At 41.4% G+C, this 20,499-nt stretch overlaps 1 protein-coding gene across 2 annotated transcripts in view; it reads right to left on the bottom strand.

Moving 5' to 3' along the window:
- pdgfba (platelet-derived growth factor beta polypeptide a) overlaps positions 1–18,115 on the bottom strand; it is a 60,659-nt gene extending 42,544 nt beyond the window's left edge. Inside the window, exons 1-2 of one of the 2 annotated variants that reach the window (XM_061909605.1) lie at positions 17,857–18,114; positions 17,529–17,765 (exon numbers count right to left, since the gene is read on the bottom strand). In XM_061909605.1, coding sequence (XP_061765589.1) covers positions 17,529–17,600 — 72 coding nt within the window. In that variant the 5' untranslated portion in view covers positions 17,601–17,765; positions 17,857–18,114. Of the gene's footprint in view, positions 1–17,528 lie in introns of both variants that reach the window. The other variant, XM_061909613.1, reaches the window with a different exon arrangement.
- Between the last annotated feature and the right edge of the window lie 2,384 nt (positions 18,116–20,499).

Raw genomic sequence — 20,499 nt, 5'->3', positions numbered from 1 at the left:
TAGGGAGAAATTTTTATTTTCGCGATGAGTCGGGTGTGTCCTGACCTCCGCCGAACCCCTGAGGCCGACTCACAGAACCCCTAGGGTTCGATCGAACCCAGGTTAAGAACCACTGCTCTAAATGACAAGAGCACTCTGCTTTTTTGAAGTATCTACTGCAAAAAACTAGTCAAATATCCTCTATGTAACAAGACCACTTTACGTCTTTGAAGTATCTACTGCAAAAATTGTAGTCAAAGATCCTCTTTGTAACAAGATCACTTTACATCTTTGAAGTATCTACTGCAAAAAACACTAATCAAAGATACTCTATATGACAAGTTCTCTCCGCTTTTTTGAAGTATCAATTGCAAAAACGCTAGTCAAAGATCCTTTCTGTAACAAGACCACTCTACGTCTTTGAAGTATCTACTGCAAAAACACTAGTCAAAGATCCTCTATGTAACAAGACCACTCTACGTCTTTGAAGTATCTACCGCAAAAAACAATAGTCAAAGATCCTCTATATGACAAGAGCTCTCTGCTCTTTGAAGTATCTTACTGCAAAAAATACTAGTCAAAGATCCTCTATATGACAAGTTCTCTCCGCTTTTTTGAAGTATCAACTGCAAAAACGCTAGTCAAAGATCTTCTATGTAACAAGACCACTCTACGTCTTTGAAGTATCTACCGCAAAAAACACTAGTCAAAGATCCTCTATATGACAAGAGCTCTCTGCTTTTTTGAAGTATCTTACTGCAAAAAACACTAGTCAAAGATCCTCTTTATGACAAGATCTCTTCGCTTTTTTGAAGTATCTACTGCAAAAACGCTAGTCAAAGATCCTCTATGTAACAAGACCACTTTAAGTCTTTAAAGTATCTACTGCTAAAAACACTAGTCAAAGATCCTCTGTATGACAAGAGCTCTCTGCTTTTTTGAAGTATCTTACTGCAAAAACACTAGTCAAAGATCTTCTATATGACAAGATCTCTCCGCTTTTCTGAAGTATCTACTGCAAAAACACTAGTCAAAGATTCTCTATGTAACAAGACCGCTCTACGTCTTTGAAGTATCGACTTCAAAAAACACTAGTCAAAAATCCTCTATATAACAAGAGCAAGGTGCTGTTTTTGAAGTATCTACTAAAAATTGCTAGCCAAAAAGACCCTCTATATGACAGGAGGGCTGTGCTATTTTTGAGGACCTGCTGCAAAAACGCTAGTCAAATATCCTCTATATGACAAGAGCTCTCTGCTTTTTTGAAGTATCTACTGCAAAAACGCTAGTCAAAGATCCTCTTTGTAACAAGATCACTTTACATCTTTGAAGTATCTACTGCAAAAAACACTAATCAAAGATTCTCTATATGAAAGGAGCTCTGTGCTGATTTTAAGGACCTGTTGCAAAAATGCCAGGAAGATGTCAAATTTGCAAGTTCTGATATTTTTCAAACTTGCTTTGCTGCCTTTTTTCCCATCTCGCAGCCCCTTTTTGAGCTCAATCCACAAACTGCCTCACAGACCAATGGAAATGGGGCTGGGGGCATCAACAAAATGATAACATGAGACAAAGTGAATTGAATTGAATATAATTCAACATGAAATGTACTTTTAATATCAGTTTGCTCGCGGCGCTCCCAACAAGAACACTCTCTAATGTCCTTGTGCCAAAGACGGCTTAAAAACAAATGCTCTTATGAGACTTTTGCGCTTTTTCTATCCGACACACACACATTGGCACAAGCGCATATGTCCAGCAACACATGTGCAGCTGGCCATGCACGCAGATGTGGCCACACACACACACACACACACACACACACACACACACACACACACGCACACTAGGCACACAAAATCCCAAACAGATTAGTAGTTGTTCTTATGTAAAATGGATCAAGATCAGCGGCCGCCAATCACGAGAGCTGAGCTCGTCCACTGGGAACAATAGTCACATGACTGTGTTGACTTCTATGGCGGTGTGTGTGTGTGTGTGTGTGTGTGTGTGTGTGTGTGTGTGTGTGTGTGTGTGTGTGTGTGTGTGTGTAAGATGTCAAAGGGGTCAGAATTGGACCTGCTATTAGCTTAAAAACGTCAAGGGTCATCTTTAACTGCCGTTCCAATTGCCAAATTGACTGATGGATGGATGGATGGATGGATGGATGGATGGATGATAGATAGATAGGTTTTTTTTAACTTGTAAGAAAAAAGTTGTCACACTTTTTACAATAAATAAAGGCGTACAATTCAGAAAAGTTGTCTTTTTTTTCAATCAGAAAAACGTATTGTTTGAGGGAAAAAACCTGCATCTTATAGAAATATTGTCGTCTCGCAACTAAGGATGTAACGATATGGAAATTTCATACCACGGTATTATTGAATGTGCTCCGAAATTACTCATGCAATCTCATAACCAAGTTGATTTAAAAAAAAATAAAAAATCAATACAATAAATAAATAGCCACACAATATATTTTCTAAGTGGAATAAATATCCATCCATCCATTTTCTACCGCTCGTCCCTTTTGGGATGGCGGGTGGTCACCGGAGACCATCTCAGCCGCACTCGGGCGGAAGGCGGGGTACATCCTGGACAAGATGCTACCTCATCACAGGGCCAACACAGACAACATTCACACTCACACTCACACAATAGGGCCAAATTAGTGTTGCCAATCAACCTATCCCCAGGTGCATGTCTTTGGAGAAAGATTCCGAGCCCGGGATTGAACCCAGGACTACTCAGGACCTTTGTAATGTGAGGCAGATGGCCTAACCCCTCTTCGACCGTGCTGCGTGCAGAATAAATATGTCATGTAATAATATATTTCTGGCTACTTAAGAGCCATATTATTTTTATTTAGGTGTTTAAATGTTTGTATTCTCCGGTTTTAGTTTGAAAAAATGTTTGTGTTTTTTTAATGATAAAGAAAAAAAGATATGTTGGCTTTGTCACGACCGGTTTATGTGACGTTACACAAATTTGTCACATTGCTTCGAATATCGATCGGCCTTAAGAGAGAACAGCCTGTAGGTTTAATGTGCACAACTGAATATCCATCCATCCATTTTCTACCGCTTATTCCCTTTCGGGGTCACGGGGGGCGCTGGCGCCTATCCCAGCTACAATCGGGCGGAAGGCAGGGTACACCCTGGACAAGTCACCAACTGAATATGTTAGTAGTTATTTAGGCGGTGATAAAAAACAAGCGTAGATTGGGAAATGGACGTTTTTTTAAACGGAGAAAGAGGTTAATGCCTTTTGTTTTCATGTTGCATGCAAGTTAGTATTTAAGCTTGCTTCTCCAGTAAATGAGCAGTGTCACCAGTCCATGAGTTCATCAAAGTGTTATGAATCACGATTTTACGATCATTTTAGTCCATCCATCCATCCATCATCTTCCGCTTATCCGAGGTCGGGTCGAGGGGGCAGCAGCCTAAGCAGGGAAGCCCAGACTTTCCTATCCCCAGCCACTTCGTCTAGCTCTTCCCGGGGGATCCCGAGGCGTTCCCAGGCCAGCCGCGAGACATAGTCTTCCCAACGTGTCCTGGGTCTTCCCCGTGGCCTCCTACCAGCTGGACGTGCCCTAAACACCTCCCTAGGGAGGCGTTCGGGTGGCATCCTGACCAGATGCCCGAACCACTTCATCTGGCTCCTCTCGATGTGGAGGAGCAGCGGCTTTACTTTGAGTTCCTCTCGGATGTCAGAGCTTCTCACCCTATCTCTAAGGGAGAGCCCCGCCACACGGCGGAGGAAACTCATTTCGGCCGCTTGTACCCGTGATCTTATCCTTTCGGTCATGACCCAAAGCTCATGACCATAGGTGAGGATGGGAACGTAGATCGACCGGTAAATTGAGAGCTTTGCCTTCCGGCTCAGCTCCTTCTTCACCACAACGGATCGATACAACGTCCGCATTACTGAAGACGCCGCACCGATCCGCCTGTCGATCTCACGATCCACTCTTCCCCCACTCGTGAACAAGACTTCTAGGTACTTGAACTCCTCCACTTGGGGCAGGGTCTCCTCCCCAACCCGGAGATGGTACTCCACCCTTTTCCGGGCGAGAACCATGGACTCGGACTTGGAGGTGCTGATTCTCATTCCGGTCGCTTCACACTCGGCTGCGAACCGATCCAGTGAGAGCTGAAGATCCCGGCCAGATGAAGCCATCAGGACTACATCATCTGCAAAAAGCAGAGACCTAATCCCGTGGCCACCAAACCGGAACCCCTCAACGCCTTGGCTGCGCCTAGAAATTCTGTCCATAAAAGTTATGAACAGAATCGGTGACAAAGGACAGTCTTGGCGGAGTCCAACCCTCACTGGAAACGTGTCCGACTTATTGCCAGCAATGCGGACCAAGCTCTGACACTGATCATACAGGGAGCGGACTGCCACAATAATACAGTCCGGTACCCCATACTCTCTGAGCACTCCCCACAGGACTTCCCGAGGGACACGGTCGAATGCCTTCTCCAAGTCCACAAAGCACATGTAGACTGGTTGGGCAAACTCCCATGCACCCTTAAGAACCCTGCCGAGAGTATAGAGCTGGTCCACAGTTCCACGACCAGGACGAAAACCACACTGTTCCTCCTGAATCCGAGGTTCGACTATCCGGCGAAGCCTCCTCTCCAGTACACCTGAATAAACCTTACCGGGAAGGCTGAGCAGTGTGATCCCACGATAGTTGGAACACACCCTCCGGTCCCCCTTCTTAAAGAGAGGTCTGCCAATCCAGAGGTACCGCCCCCGATGTCCACGCGATGCTGCAGAGTCTTGTCAACCAAGACAGCCCCACAGCATCCAGAGCCTTAAGGAACTCCGGGCGGATCTCATCCACCCCCGGGGCCTTGCCGCCGAGGAGCTTTTTAACTACCTCAGCGACCTCAGCCCCAGAAATAGGAGATCCCACCACAGATTCCCCAGGCACCGCTTCCTCAAAGAAAGACGTGTTGGTGGGATTGAGGAGGTCTTCGAAGTATTCCCTCCACCGATCCACAACATCCGCAGTCGAAGTCAGCAGAACACCATCCGCACCATACACGATGTTGATAGTGCACTGCTTCCCCTTCCTGAGGCGGCGTATGGTGGTCCAGAATCGCTTCGAAGCCGTCCGGAAGTCGTTTTCCATGGCTTCCCCGAACTCTTCCCATGTCCGAGTTTTTGCCTCCGCGACCGCTAAAGCTGCACACCGCTTGGCCCGTCGGTACCCGTCCACTGCCTCCGGAGTCCTATGAGCCAAAAGAACCAGATAGGACTCCTTCTTCAGCTTGACGGCATCCCTCACTGCTGGTGTCCACCAACGGGTTCTGGGATTACCGCCACGACAGGCACCAACAACCTTGCGGCCACAGCTCCAATCAGCCGCCTCGACAATAGAGGTTCGGAACATGGTCCAGTCGGACTCAATGTCCCGCACCTCCCTCGTGACATGTTCAAAGTTCTCCCGGAGGTGTGAATTGAAACTCTCTCTGACAGGAGACTCTGCCAGACGTTCCCAGCAGACCCTCACAATGCGCTTGGGCCTGCCAGGTCTGTCCGGCATCCTCCCCCACCATCGCAGCCAACTCACCACCAGGTGGTGATCGGTAGAAAGCTCCGCCCCTCTCTTCACCCGAGTGTCCAAAACATAAGGCCGCAAATCCGATGACACAACTACAAAGTCGATCATGGAACTGCGGCCTAGGGTGTCCTGGTGCCAAGTGCACATATGGACACCCTTATGTTTGAACATGGTGTTTGTTATGGACAATCCGTGACGAGCACAAAAGTCCAATAACAAAATACCACTCGGGTTTATATCCGGGCGACCATTCTTCCCAATCACGCCTCTCCAGGTTTCACTGTCGTTGCCAACATGAGCGTTGAAGTCTCCCAGTAGGACAAGGGAATCACCCGGAGGAGCACTTTCCAGTACTCCCTCGAGTGTACCCAAAAAGGGTGGGTATTCTGAACTGCTGTTTGGTGCGTAAGCACAAACAACAGTCAGGACCCGTCCCCCCACCCGAAGGCGAAGGGTAGCAACCCTCTCGTCCACTGGGTTGAACTCAAACGTGCAGGCTTTGAGCCGGGGGGCAACGAGAATTGCCACCCCAGCCCGTCGCCTCTCACTGCCGGCAACGCCAGAGTGGAAGAGGGTCCAGTCCCTCTAGAGAGAACTGGTTCCAGAGCCCTTGCTGTGCGTCGAGGTGAGTCCGACTATATCCAGCCGGAACTTCTCTACGTCGCGCACTAGCTCAGGCTCCTTCCCCCCCAGTGAGGTGAGGCTCCACGTCCCAAGAGCTAGCTTCTGTAGCCGAGGATCGGACCGCCAAGTGCCCTGCCTTCGGCTGCCGCCCAGCTCACAATGCACCCGACCTCTATGGCCCCTCCTATGAGTGGTGAGCCCATTGGAGGGATGACCCACGTTGCCTCTTCGGGCTGTGCCCGGCCGGGCCCCATGGGGACAGGCCCGACCACCAGGCGCTCGCCATCGTGCCCCAACTCCGGGCCTGGCTCCAGAGCGGGGCCCCGGTGACCCACGTCCGGGCGAGGGAAATCTGGGTTCATTTTGTTGTAATTCCATAGAAGACTTTGAGCTGCTCTTTGTCTGATCACTCACCTAGGACCTGTTTGTCTTGGGAGACCCTACCAGGGGGCATGAAAGCCCCCAGACAACATAGCTCCTAGGATCATTGGGACACGCAAACTCCTCTACCACGGTAAGGTAGCAGCTCAGAGAGGAGGATCATTTTAGTTCAAAATGCTAATACTAACGGAGGGAGGTTTTACTGCGGTTTATTAATATACCTTTTATTGTTACAGTCCCAATGAGCACAAATAAAATTGTTGTTAAGTTCAAGTCAAAGTGCCAATGATTGACACACACACACTAGGTGGGGCAAAATGATTCTCTGCATTTGACTCATCACCCTTGATCACCCCCTGGGAGGTGAGGGGAGCAGTGGGCAGCAGCAGTGGCCGCGCCCGGGAATCACTTTTGGTGATTCAATCCCCAATTCCAACCCTTGATGCTGAGTGCAAAAGCAGGGAGGTGTAAACAGTAGTGGGAATTTTACTAATTAAAGTTAAAATTAGAGGAAATAATGTTTTGGGAAAAACTCAGATAATCAAATATTGAAACATTTTCAGAAAAACAAGACATTTCCATGTAAAATGCGATGTTATGTTATAGATTTTACATACATATATGTATGTTATGTACAGTTTGTTTGTATATACAGTACACACCCATTAAAATATACATACATACATGTTTGCATACATATATACTTACATATATACATACATACACATACATACATACGTCATACATACATACACGCTATGTAACAATAAACGGTATATTAATAAACCACGGTAAAACTTCCCAAATTTAGTATTACCGTTTTAAATTAAAATTATAGTTAAACCGTGATTGATAAAACTTTGATAAACTCATGACCAGTGACACTGCTCATTTACTGGAGAAGTTAAAGTGAAAGTTAAAGAACCAATGATTGTCACACACACAAGGTGTGGCGAAATTATTCTCTGCATTTGACCCATCACCCTTGATCACCCCCTGGGAGGTGAAGGGAGCAGTGAGCAGCAGCAGTGGCCACGCCCGGAAATCATTTTTGGTGATTTAACCCCCAATTCCAACCCTTGATGCTGAGTGTCAAGCAGGGAGGTAATGGGTCCCTGTTTTATAGTCTTTGGTATGACTCGGCTGGGGTTTGAACTACCAATCTCAGGGCGGACACTCTAACCACTAGGCCACTGAGCAGCCCGGGAAGCAAGCTAGTCCTACCGGGCCTAGAGCCTAACATGAAAACGGGAAACATTAACATCTTTCTCTATTACAGGTGACATTCCCCAATCCAAACTTGAATTTCATTGCTGTCTGAGCAACTAAGATATTCAATCGTGCACATGAGACCTACAGGCTGTGCTCTCTTAAGACCGAACGCGATACTCAGGACACTATGACAACAGGAAGTGAATTTCCATTAGGAAACATAAACTGAACATAACACACCCAACACACATCTTTTTTCGTTGTCATTAAAGTAAAACTAAAACTTTTACAAATTAAAATGGTAGAAGATAAACATATTTAAACACTCAACTAAAAACAATAAGTCTCTTAGGTATCCAAAATAAAATACATCATACTTATTCTGACAAAAAATATACCGTGTGGCTTTATGTTTGATTGTAAGTGTTTATTTATTTATTCTACAAAATTTGGCAAATTCGGTATGAATGAGTACTTTTTGAGCACATTCAACAATACCGTGATATTAACCATAACCGGGATAATTTTGGTGACAATCATCAATATATTAAATTGTCATATTTATTAATTAATTAATTATAATAATATAATTAAGATAATTAATTTCCCTAATACATACCTGCATAGATACATACACACATACTGCATATTTGTGGGTGGAGTGGCTCGGGTGGTAGAGCAGCCGTGCCAGCAACTTGAGGGTTCTAGGTTCGACTCCCGCTTCCGCCATCCTGGTCACATCCGCTGTGTCCTTGGGCAAGACACTTTACCCACCTGTTTCCAGTGCCACCTACACTCGTTTATATGTCCATCCATCCATTTCCTACCGCTTGTCCCGTTCGGGGTCGCGGGGGGTCGCTGGAGCCTATGTATCTTAGATAATGGGTTTCACTATGTAAAAGTGCTTTAAATAAAATTCACTTCACTTAATTTCACTATCCACTCATTCATAAATACATAAATACGTACGTACATGCTGTACATACATATATACTACAAACATAGATATACAACATACATATATACATACTAACACACATTCACACACGCGCATACATACACACATTCCTACATACATACCGTACATACAAACGTAAATACATATATACATACATACTGTATATACATAAATACATGGATATGCATATATGGATGAACTACATACATACATACTAACATACACACACACAAATACATATATACATACATACTAACACACACACATTAAGACATACATACATATATACTAACATGCATACCCACACAAACATACATACATACATTTATATTAACACACACACATACATACATACATACGTACATACATACATACATACATACATACATACATACTGTACATTCATACTAAAATACATACTAATATGCACACACACACATACATATATACATACAGTACATACTAACACAAACACACACATATTAATACATACATACTAACATACACATACATATATACATACATACTAACACAAACACACACATATTAATACATACATACATACATACATACTAACATGCACACACACATACATACAAACTAACATATATACTAACACACACACACACGCACACACATACATACATATATAAGTACTGTACATACATACTAACACACACGAACACATTCACAAAACACACACAAGTCCACAAAAACACACACGTATACATACTAGCACACACATACATACACATGCATACATACATGCATACGTACATGAGTGTGTGTTGTGTATTTGGCTGCCATCTGCCAACTTGCTGCTGGCAAAAGAAGCAGCTGGACTCATGAGGCTGAATAAGGTGACTGCAGTGACATCAGCATCAAGGACACGCACACACACACACACACACACACATTGAAGACAGGTCTTCAGAGTGTATGTGACTGCCTCAGAGTACTTTTAAAGTGGTGACACAAAACGAAAGCTTGGACAGGAACACCCAAGTCACGACCGTTGTGTCCTTGAGCAAGACACTTCACCCTTGCTCCTGATGGGTCGCGGTTAGCGTCTTGCATGGCATCTTACGCCATCAGTGTGAGAATGTGTGTGTGCGAATGGGTGAATGTGGTGTACAATGTAAAGTGCGTTGGGCATCATTCCAGGTGTTGTAAAGCGTTATATAAATACAGACCATTTACCGCTAAAGTCCAATTCAGTTGCACCACGTTGTCAGGACAAATTTGCTTGTCACAAAGAAAAATCTTCCGCTCAGAGACATTGGGCCTCATTCAGCAACAAGTTCCTAACTTTTCCTCTTATCTTTCTTCCTAAGTGATTTCCTAAGAGGAGTCCATTCATATTAATGTTGTGTTCTTAAATGGCCAAATTGTTACCACCTGCTCTTCTTAAGTTGCTGAATGGCAAATGGTTAGCGCGTGCGTATCTATCATAATTTGCATAGAAACACGCCCTTATTTCCCTAATATGCATAGGTAAAGACCCTTAATTCCATAATTTGCATAGGTAAACACCCTTAATTCCATAAGTTGTGTAGGTAAAGGCACTTAATTCCCCATATAAGGGCACAATACCGGGGGAAAAGAAGGAAAACACAAACAGATTACAGAAGAGAAATTTGTATTATCCCGCAGGGGAAATACATAATGTCAAAACTTAAGTTTAATAAAAGGGCGTAGTGCCCAAAGCGCTCAAATAAATATTGTCACTTCGGGCAAATAGGTCTACATGGTCGTAAAATATGCGCAACAGTGTTTCAACAGTGTTAATTTATTTTATCTTAGTTTATAACAGGGCTATTCAACCGGAGCTCATTTCGAAACTTAGAAGATATTTTTGCAGAAAATTCCTCAACACTATAGTGCTCCTGTTGTGAAGAGGAACTTGCACCACTGTGACATTTTAACCTTGCTAGCAAACATAGAACAATGGGGTTCCAAACGTGTGATTTATATAACTGAAGCCTGTTTACGTCAGACGCTGTCAGTAGTCATTTGTTCAAGCTCTTAAGGTACGCTAGCGACGTTCCTCAAGGTTCCATTTTAGGTCCTCTGTTTTTTATTATTTGCGCTCTTCCACTGGTGGCCCAGGAGTTAAAAGCCTACTGAAATTAGATTTTCTTATTTAAACGGGGATAGCAGGTCCATTCTATGTGTCATACTTGATCATTTCGCGATATAGCCATATTTTTGCTGAAAGGATTTAGTAGAGAACATCGACGATAAAGTTCGCAACTTTAGGTCGCTAATAAAATAGCCTTGCCTTTAACGGAAGTAGCAGACGATGTGCGCGTGACGTCACTGGTTGTAGGGCTGCTCACATCCTCACATTGCTTATAATGTGATACTCCAGCAGCAAGAGCTATTCCAACCGAGAAAGCGACAATTTCCCCATTAATTTGAGCGAGGATGAAAGATTCGTGGATGAGGATATTAAGAGTAAATGACTAGAAAAAAAAAAAAAAGGGAAAAAAAAAAAAGGCGATTGCAGATGTTATTACACACATTTACTATGATAATTCTGGAAAATCCCTTATCTACCTATTGTGTTAGTGTTTTAGTGAGATTAAATAGTACCTAAAGTCGGAGGGTTGTGGCCACGGGTATGTGTGTTGACCCAGTGTCTCTGAGGCAAGTCACGCTACTGGAAGCTCCGCTGATGTCGCCGATGTCGCCGGTAAGAGCAAACTTATTACCACAATTTTCTCACCGAAAACTGCTGGTTGACGTTCGGTCGGGATCCATGTTCGCTTGACCGCTCCGATCCATAGTAAAGCTTCGCCTTCGGGAATTTTAAACAAGGAAACACCGACTGTGCTTGTGTGGCTAAAGGCTAAAAGCTTCCAACCTCCATCTTTCTACTTTGACGTCTCCATTATTAATTGAACAAATTGCAAAAGATTCAGCAACACAGATGTCCAGAATACTGTGTAATTATGCGATTAAAGCAGACTACTTATAACTTGGATCGGGCTGGAAAATAATGTTAGCTACAACCCGAGACGTCAAACGCACGCATCATCATACGCGTCATCATACTGTGACAGTTTCAACACGACACTTTGCGGGAAATTTTAAATTGCAATTTAGTAAACTAAAAAGGTCGTATTGGCATGTGTTGCAATGTTAATATTTCATCATCGATATATAAACTATCAGACTGCGTGGTCGGTAGTAGTGGGTTTCAGTAGGCCTTTAAGTTCAAAACAACTTGTGAGAGACTCACATTTTAAAAGAAGATTCTTAAAAACAGCAGAGGTCTGCTGTAACTCAGAGAAAATAATTAGACCAAAATAAAATGTCGAGTGTAGAAGACACTGGTTTGCTGGAAATTTAGTTTTCTTCAAAAGTGGTCATCTGACAACTGTCGCCAATCAGCTGTTCTTATAGGCGTGGCCATCCAGGCAGATCTACCACTTGACAAAATATTGTCTGACTAAAAGAAAATTAAAGAGTATGTTTTTGACAAACTACTGCTAAAAATAGACCTTCTATATGGGACAAGAACGATTTATTTTATTTAAGCATATATTGCAAACATTAGTCAAAGATCTTCTATATGACTAGGATGCTTTGCTGCTTTTGAGGACCTACTGCAAAATCGATAGTAAAAGATCTTTTATATAGCAGTAGTGTTTTGCTGTTTTTAAGTATTTACTGCAAAAACGCAAGTCAAAAATCCTTTATATGACAACACCACTCTGCTTTTTTTAAGTATCTACAGCAAAAACACAAGTCAAAGACCCTCTATATAACCCTCTATATATATAACAAGAGCACTTTGATTTTTTCAAGTATCTACCGCAAAATGCCAGTCAAATATCCTCTATATGACAAGCGCACTGTGCTTTTTTAAATGTCTACTGCAAAAACGCTAGTCAAAGATCCTCTATATAACAAGAGCAATGTGGTTTTTGAAGTATCTACTGCAAAAATGCTGGTCAAAGATCCTTTATATGACAGGCCTACTCTGCCTTTTGAAATACCTACAGCAAAAACACAAGTCAACGATTCTCTATATGACAAGAGTACTCTACTTTTTTAAAGTATCTAGTGCAAAATCCCTCCAACCATTTTCTACCGCTTGTCCCTTTCAGGGTCGCGGGGGCCTATCTCAGCTGCATTCCGGCGGAAGGCGGGGTACACCCTGGACTAGTCGCTACCTCATCGCAGGGCCAGCACAGATAGACAGACAACATTCACACTAGGGCCAATTTAGTGTTGCCAATCAACCTATCCCCAGGTGCATGTCTTTGGAGGTGGGAGGAAGCTTCAGTACCCGGAGGAACCCACGCGGTCACGGGGAGAACATGCCAACTCCACACCAGAAAGATCCCGAGCGAGGGATTGGACCCAGGACCTTCGTATTGTGAGGTACACGTACTAATGCCAGTCAAATATCCTCTATATCAGTGGCCCTCAAACACAGGTCCGGGGACCGGTAACGGTCCGTCACGCATTTTCTACCGGGTCGCACAGAAACATTAATTAATTTATAAAATACCACATTTTCTCTGACTTAAATTTGGCCTGTCCCAAGAGACACACCAATAAGCTGGTTTTTAGATGTACAATGAAACTCCTCATAGGAAGTTGTTATATTTGTTATACTTGTGTGACATGATATAATGCACATTCATGAACATATCAAATATAAATGTGACAGATTGTAGCCCAAGGCTGATTTCCATCTGCATCTCATTGCAAAGAAACTGTTATGATCCGCCTCCCGAATCATATATGGTTTGGGGTTTTGAGTCTCCTCTATATCAGTGGTTCTCAACCTTTTTTCAGTGATGTTCCCCCTGTGAACATTGTTTTAATTCAAGTACCCCCTAATCAGAGCAAAGCCTTTTTGGTTGGAAAAAAAGAGATAAAGAAGTAAAATACAGCACTATGTCATCAGTTTCTGATTTATTAAATTGTATAACAGTGCAAAATATTGCTCATTTGTAGTGGTCTTTCTTGAACTATTTGGAAAAAAAGATATAAAAATAACTAAAAACTTGTTGAAAAATAAACAAGTGATTCAATTATAAAAAATAACGATTTCTACACATAGAAGTAATCATCAACTTAAAGTGCCCTCTTTGGGGATTGTAATAGAGTCACTCTGGATTCAGGAACTTAATTCTAAACATTTCTTCACAACAAAACAAACCTTTAACATCAATATTTATGGAACATGTCCACAAAAAAATCTAGCTGTCAACAATGAATATTGTATTGTTGCATTTCTTTTCACAGTTTATGAACTTACATTCATATGTTGTTGAAGTATTATTCAATAAATATATTTATAAAGGATTTTTGAATTGTTGCTATTTTTTAGAACATATTAAAAAAAATCTCACATACCCCTTGGCATACCATAAAGTACCCCCAGGGGTACGCGTACCCCCATTTGAAAACCACTGCTTTATATGACAGGAGCGCTGTGATGTTTTTGAAGTATCTACAGCAAAAACACAAGTCATAGATCCTCTGTATGACAAGAGCACTCTGCTTTTTGAAATATCTACAGCAAACACACAAGTCAAAGATCCTCTATATGACAAGAGCACTCTAATTTTTAAAGTATCTGCACAAGTCAAAGATCCTCTATATAAAAAGAGCACTCTGCTTTTTTGAAGTGTCTACAGCAACCACACAAGTCAAAATCCTCTATATGACAAGAGCACTCTGCTTTAATGAAGTATCTACAGCAAAAATGCTGGTCAAAGATCCTCTATATAACAAGGGCAATGTGCTTTTTTTAAAGTATTTACTGCAAAAATGCCAGTCAAAGATCCTTTATGTGGCAAGAGCACTCTAATTTTTAAAGTATCTACAGAAAACACACAAGTCAAAGATCCTCTATGTAAAAAGAGCACTCTGCTTTTTTGAAGTGTCTACAGCAAACATACAAGTCAAAATCCTCTATATGACAAGAGCACTCTGCTATTTTGAAGTATCTACAGCAAAAACACAAGTCAAAGATCCTCTATATGACAAGAGCACTCTGCTTCTTTGAAGTATCTACTGCAAAAACACTGGTCAAAGATCCTTTACATGACAAGATCACTCTGCTTTTTTGAACTATCTAAAGCAAAAATGCTAGTCAAACATCCTCTATATAACAAGAGCAATGTGCTTTTTTTAAAGTATTTACTGCAAAAATGCCAGTCAAAGATCCTTTATGTGACAAGAGCACTATGCTTTTTTGAAGGATCTACAGCAAAAACACAAGTCAAAGATCCTCTATATGAAAATAACACTTTGCTTTTTTAAAGTATCTACAGCAAAAACACAAGTTGAAGATCCTCTATATTACAAGAGCACTCAGATTGTGTTCAAGTATCTACTGCAAAATGCCAGTCAAATATCCTCTATATCAGTGGTTCTCAAATGGGGGTACACGTACGTCTGGGGGTACTTGAAAGTATGCCAAGGGGTACGTGAGATTTTTTTTTAAATATTCTAAAAATAGCAACAATTCAAAAATCCTTGAGAAATACATTTATTGAATAATACTTCAACAAAATATGAATGTAAGTTCATAAACTGTGAAAAGAAATGCAACAATGCAATATTCAGTGTTGACAGCTCCATTTTTTTGTGGACATGTTCCATAAATATTGATGTTAAAAATAAATTTTTTGGTGAAGATATGTTTAGAATTAAGTTGATGAATCCAGATGGATCTCTATTACAATCCCCAAAGAGGGCACTTTAAGTTGATTACTTCTATGTGTAGAAATCTTTATTTATAATTGAATCATTTGTTTATTTTTCAACAAGTTTTTAGTTATTTTTATATCTTTTTTTCCAAATAGTTCAAGAAAGACCACTACAAATGAGCAATATTTTGCACTGTTATACAATTTAAGAAATCAGAAACAGATGACATAGTGCTGTATTTTACTTCTTTATCTTTTTTTTCAACCAAAAATGCTGTGCTCTGATTAGGGCAGGGGTCGGGAACCTTTTTGGCTGAGAGAGCCATGAAAGCCATATATTTGAAATGTATTTCCGTGAGAGCCATATAATATTTTCTTAACATTGAATACAACTGAATGCATGCATTTTTAATTAATAACACCATTTTTAGAGTACAATAAGTATCTTATTCATTTTATTAACATTTTTATTCTGAAGCTAACCAATAACAAATAAAATACTTCTTACCAATAATGCAACGTCTTGAATGGGTGCGGTAAAAAATGGATGGATAAAAGTGCAAGAGAATGTTTAACATTTTGAACGTAACTTTTTAACACTGTGATTACCAGCAGAATTATTCATTACTTATTGTGTTAAGCAATTTCAGCTAAGATTTATCTGAGAGCCAGATGCAGTCATCAAAAGAGCCACATCTGGCTCTAGAGCCATAGGTTCCCTACCCCTGGATTACGGGGTACTTGAATTTAAGAAATGTTCACAAGGGGTACATCACTGAAAAAAAGGTCGAGAACCACTGCTCTATATGACAAGCGCACTGTGCATTTTTTAAATACCAACTGCAAAAAAACGGTAGTCAAAGATCCTCTTTATGACAACAGCAATATGCTTTTTTGACGTTTCTACTGCAAAAATGCTGGTCAAAGATCTTCTATATGACAAGAGCACTCTGCTTTTTTTTTAAGTATCTACAGGAAAAACGCAAATCAAAGATCCTCTATATAACAAGAGCACTCTGATTTTTTTTTCCAAGGAGCTACAGCAAACACACAAGTCAAAGATCCTCTAAATGACAAGACTACTCTGCTTTTTTGAAGTATCTACAGCAAAAATGCTGGTCAAAGATCCTCTATATAACAAGAGCAATGTGCTTTTTTTTAAGTATTTATTGCAAAAATGCCAGTCAAAGATCCTTTATGTGACAAGAGCACTATGTTTTTTGAAGGATCTACAGCAAAAACACAAGTCAAAGATCCTAATATAACAGTAACACTTTGCTTTTTTGAAGTATGTACAGCAAAAAACACTAGTCAAAGATCCTCTATATAACAAGAGCACTCAGATTTTGTTCAAATATCTACTGCAAAATGCCAGTCAGATATCCTCTATATGACAAACGCACTGTGCTTTTTTAAGTATGTACTGCAAAAACACAAGTCAAAGATCCTTTATATGACAATAGCACTCTGCTTTTTTGAAGTATCTACTGCAAAATGCCAGTCAAATATCCTCTATATGACAAGCGCACTGTGCATTTTTTAAATACCTACTGCAAAAAATGGTAGTCAAAGATCCTCCAAATGACAAGTGCAATGTGCATTTTTTGACGTATCTACTGCAAAAATGCTGGTCAACGATCTTCTATATGACAAGAGCACTCTGCTATTTTTTAAAGTATCTACAGCAAAAACGCAAGTCAAAGATCCTCTACATGACAAGAGCACTCTGATTTTTTTCCAAGGAGCTACAGCAAACACACAAGTCAAAGATCCTCTCTATGACAAGAGCACTATGCTTTTGTGAAGTATCTACTGTGGGTAATCATTTATATTTAAATGTATAAAATAAAACTAACAGTTAAAGGAGAAGTCTGCCCCATGTCCTAAATGTTTCTGAAAACCTGGACCCCAAAACAATTTAGTGTATATGGCTCTTTAGAAGGTTAAAATATCGCCTGGATAATTTGTCATGTTTCGCAAAGACCACAGTTTAACCCTGGAACAGATTCCCCTGTAAAGTTGCATGACATATACTACTAGTGCACTCCTCGTATAGAATAGCCCCTAGTTATTTATTTCTACTGGCGCTACCTCTGTCGTCACAGACTTGGGTCAAATCGCTCACCTCAGCGCCGCCGAGGCTCAGGATGGTCGCTGAGAACGCGGCAAGGAGCAGCAGCAGAAGCCACGACCTCATGTTGCCGCCCGGCCAGAGGACCCGCCAGCGACCGGCTGGGCATTTAGCACCTGGGCGTCCACGCTCACCGAGCCCCGGTACCCGCTCAGTGGGTCCCACTCGTCACGGGAGTGACTCAGGCGCAGGCGAGACGCGTGTGACTCCGTCCACGGTCGGAGCAGGTGCCTGGAGGCGGTATATGGTCCACGGATGATGAAGTGATGAGGTGAAATCCGATGTGAAAATTCCACACACAAAAAAAAAATATCACAGTCACCTTGTAATAAAGTTCGACATATCCAAAGATCCGCGCGTAAAAGTTGATCCACTTCCACACAAACGTTGAGCAGCCTTTATTCACAATATCTGCCGTGGCTCCATCCACGAAACCACATCGACGTGTGCGTGTGTGTGTGTGTGTGTGTGTGTGTAATAGCGGCGTGGAACCTTTTCCCCCTCCCTTCCTTTCCGCGTCACGGTCACGTCGTTCTCGCCCTGCGCGCGTCTTCTCTTGGACTGATCTTGAAAAAGCTGACTGTCTTTAAATGCAACAGCCTCACTCCTTAAGTTTAGCCCGTCAAGTTGCGGGAGAAAGGCACAAAATATAGTTAGAGATTTTTCACAACAAAACAAAATTATGTTCTCGTTTCTGAAAAGCAAAACGATATGCTGTAGTTGTATGCTATACACAATTCACTAATATGTATTTTAGAATATTTCAGGTTTAATTCAACAAATCAACCTCGATTCATCGATAATATCAAACAATTACTATTTATTTTGAAAGTTTTTACGCGGAAGTGTAAAATCCCATATTTGAACTTGACTTCGCTGCTTAAATGTTTCTCAAGGGTCTTGTTGAGGTCAGGGTTTATCGCCTCCTATTAAACCGACCTGTGGTCAACATATGAAAACACGCCATTTCAAAATAAACTGACAACAAATGGTTTGATATAAAAAGGATCACGCTACACTACAGAATAAACTTATTTACATGCACTAGATCAGTGGTCCCCAACCACCTGGCCGCAGAAGAATGTTTAATTCATTTTTATAAAAAATTAAAATAAAAAAATGTTTTTATTAAGTCAACATAAAAAAAAACAATATACACTTACAATTAGTGCACCAGCCACAAACCCCCCCCCCCCCCCTTTTTCATGACAAAAACGTCCCTTTGTCATGACAAAGAAAAAACAAATGGATTCCCTCCCCGAGCCGCGGGACAAATTATTAAACGTTGACCGGTCCGCGGATACAAAAAGGTTGGGGACCACTGCACTGGATCAGTGTTTTTCAACCACTGTGCCGCGGCACACTATACAGTCTGGTGTGCCGAGGGAGACTGTCTAATTTTACCTATATGGGTTAAAAATATTTTTTGCAAACCAGTAATTATAGTCTGCAAATGATATGTTGTTGGGTTTCACGGTGGCAGAGCTGTTAGTGCGTCTGCCTCACTATACGAAGGTCCTGCAGTCCTGGGTTCAATCCCAGGCTCGGGATCTTTCTGTGTGGAGTTTGCATGTTCTCCCCGTGAATGCGTGGGTTCTCTCCGGGTATTCCGGCTTCCTTCCACTTCCAAAGACATGCACCTGGGGATAGGTTGATTGGCAACACTAAATTGGCCCTAGTTTGTGAATGTGAGTGTGAATGTTGCCTGTCTATCTGTGTTGGCCCTGTGATGAGGTGGGCGATTTGGCCAGGGTGTACCCCGCCTTCCACCCGATTGTAGCTGAGATAGGCGCCAGCGCCCACCGTGACTCCAAAAGGGAATAAGCAGTAGAAAATGGATGAATGGATGGTGAGTGTCAGTGCTGTCTAGAGCTCTTCCATATCAGTAGGTGGCAGCCGGTAGCTTTGTATATGTCGGAAACAGCGGGAGGCTGCATGCAGGTAAAAATGTTTCTAATGCTTAAACCAAAAATAAACAAAAGGTGGGTGCCCCTAAGAAAAGGCATTGAAGCTTAGGGAAGGCTATGCAGAACCAAACTAAAACTAAACGGGCTACAAAAGTAAACAATACAGAATGCTGGACAACAGCAAAGACTTACTGTGGAGCAAAGACAGCGTCCACAATGTACAACCGAACATGACATGACAATCAACAATGTCCCCATAAAGAAGAATGAAAACAACTGAAAAATTCTTGCTTGCTAAAACAAAGTAGATGCGGGAAATATCGCTTAAAGGAAGACATGAAACTGCTAGAGTGAAATACCAACAAAAAAAGAGAAAAAGCCACCAAAATAAGAGTGCAAGACAAGAAGTAAAACACTACACACAGGAAAACAGCAAAAAAGTGAAAATAAGTCATGATGTGATGTGACAGGTGGTGACAGTACACCAACTTTGAGACAAGAGCTATAGTGATGCATGCTTGCTTATGCTTTAAGGTCATATCCAACAATTGCGACAACCACATTTTACTGTTGAGTGAGTTTCAATTTTAAATAATTTCTGTTGGTGGTGTGCCTCCGCATTTTTTCAACGCAAAAAATGTGACTCGGCTCAAAAAAGGTTGAAAAACACTGCACTAGATAATATAAATGCACGACTCAAGTCTTGATATTATTTCAAAATTAATACAGAAAAAAATGAGTGCATTGTTATAAGACTTAAATCATAATGATTTGAGAAAAGGAAAACAAAATGACCATTGAAAAACTAAAATACAGTCACAAAGTTCTTAAATGTACAGTAAAGAAAAAAAGGGTTTTTTTACGGGATATAGATGCCATATTATGAAAAAGTTATCATTTTTGGGTAACGCCATAACTTGGCCAAAAAAATTCCTTGTTTTCCAAAAATGTTGTGATATGACAGCAAGAACATTTTTTTTTTATATTTAAGTGGAAATGCACTTTTTTCTTTTTTTTTTTTTTGCCGATCATTTCTATATGTGAGACAAAAACACATG

Source organism: Nerophis ophidion, linkage group LG01 (assembly GCF_033978795.1).
Source record: "Nerophis ophidion isolate RoL-2023_Sa linkage group LG01, RoL_Noph_v1.0, whole genome shotgun sequence".
Lineage (NCBI taxonomy): Eukaryota > Metazoa > Chordata > Actinopteri > Syngnathiformes > Syngnathidae > Nerophis > Nerophis ophidion.
The sequence above is the reverse complement of the archived record's forward strand: the minus strand, read 5'-3'. Positions and strand labels throughout refer to the sequence as shown.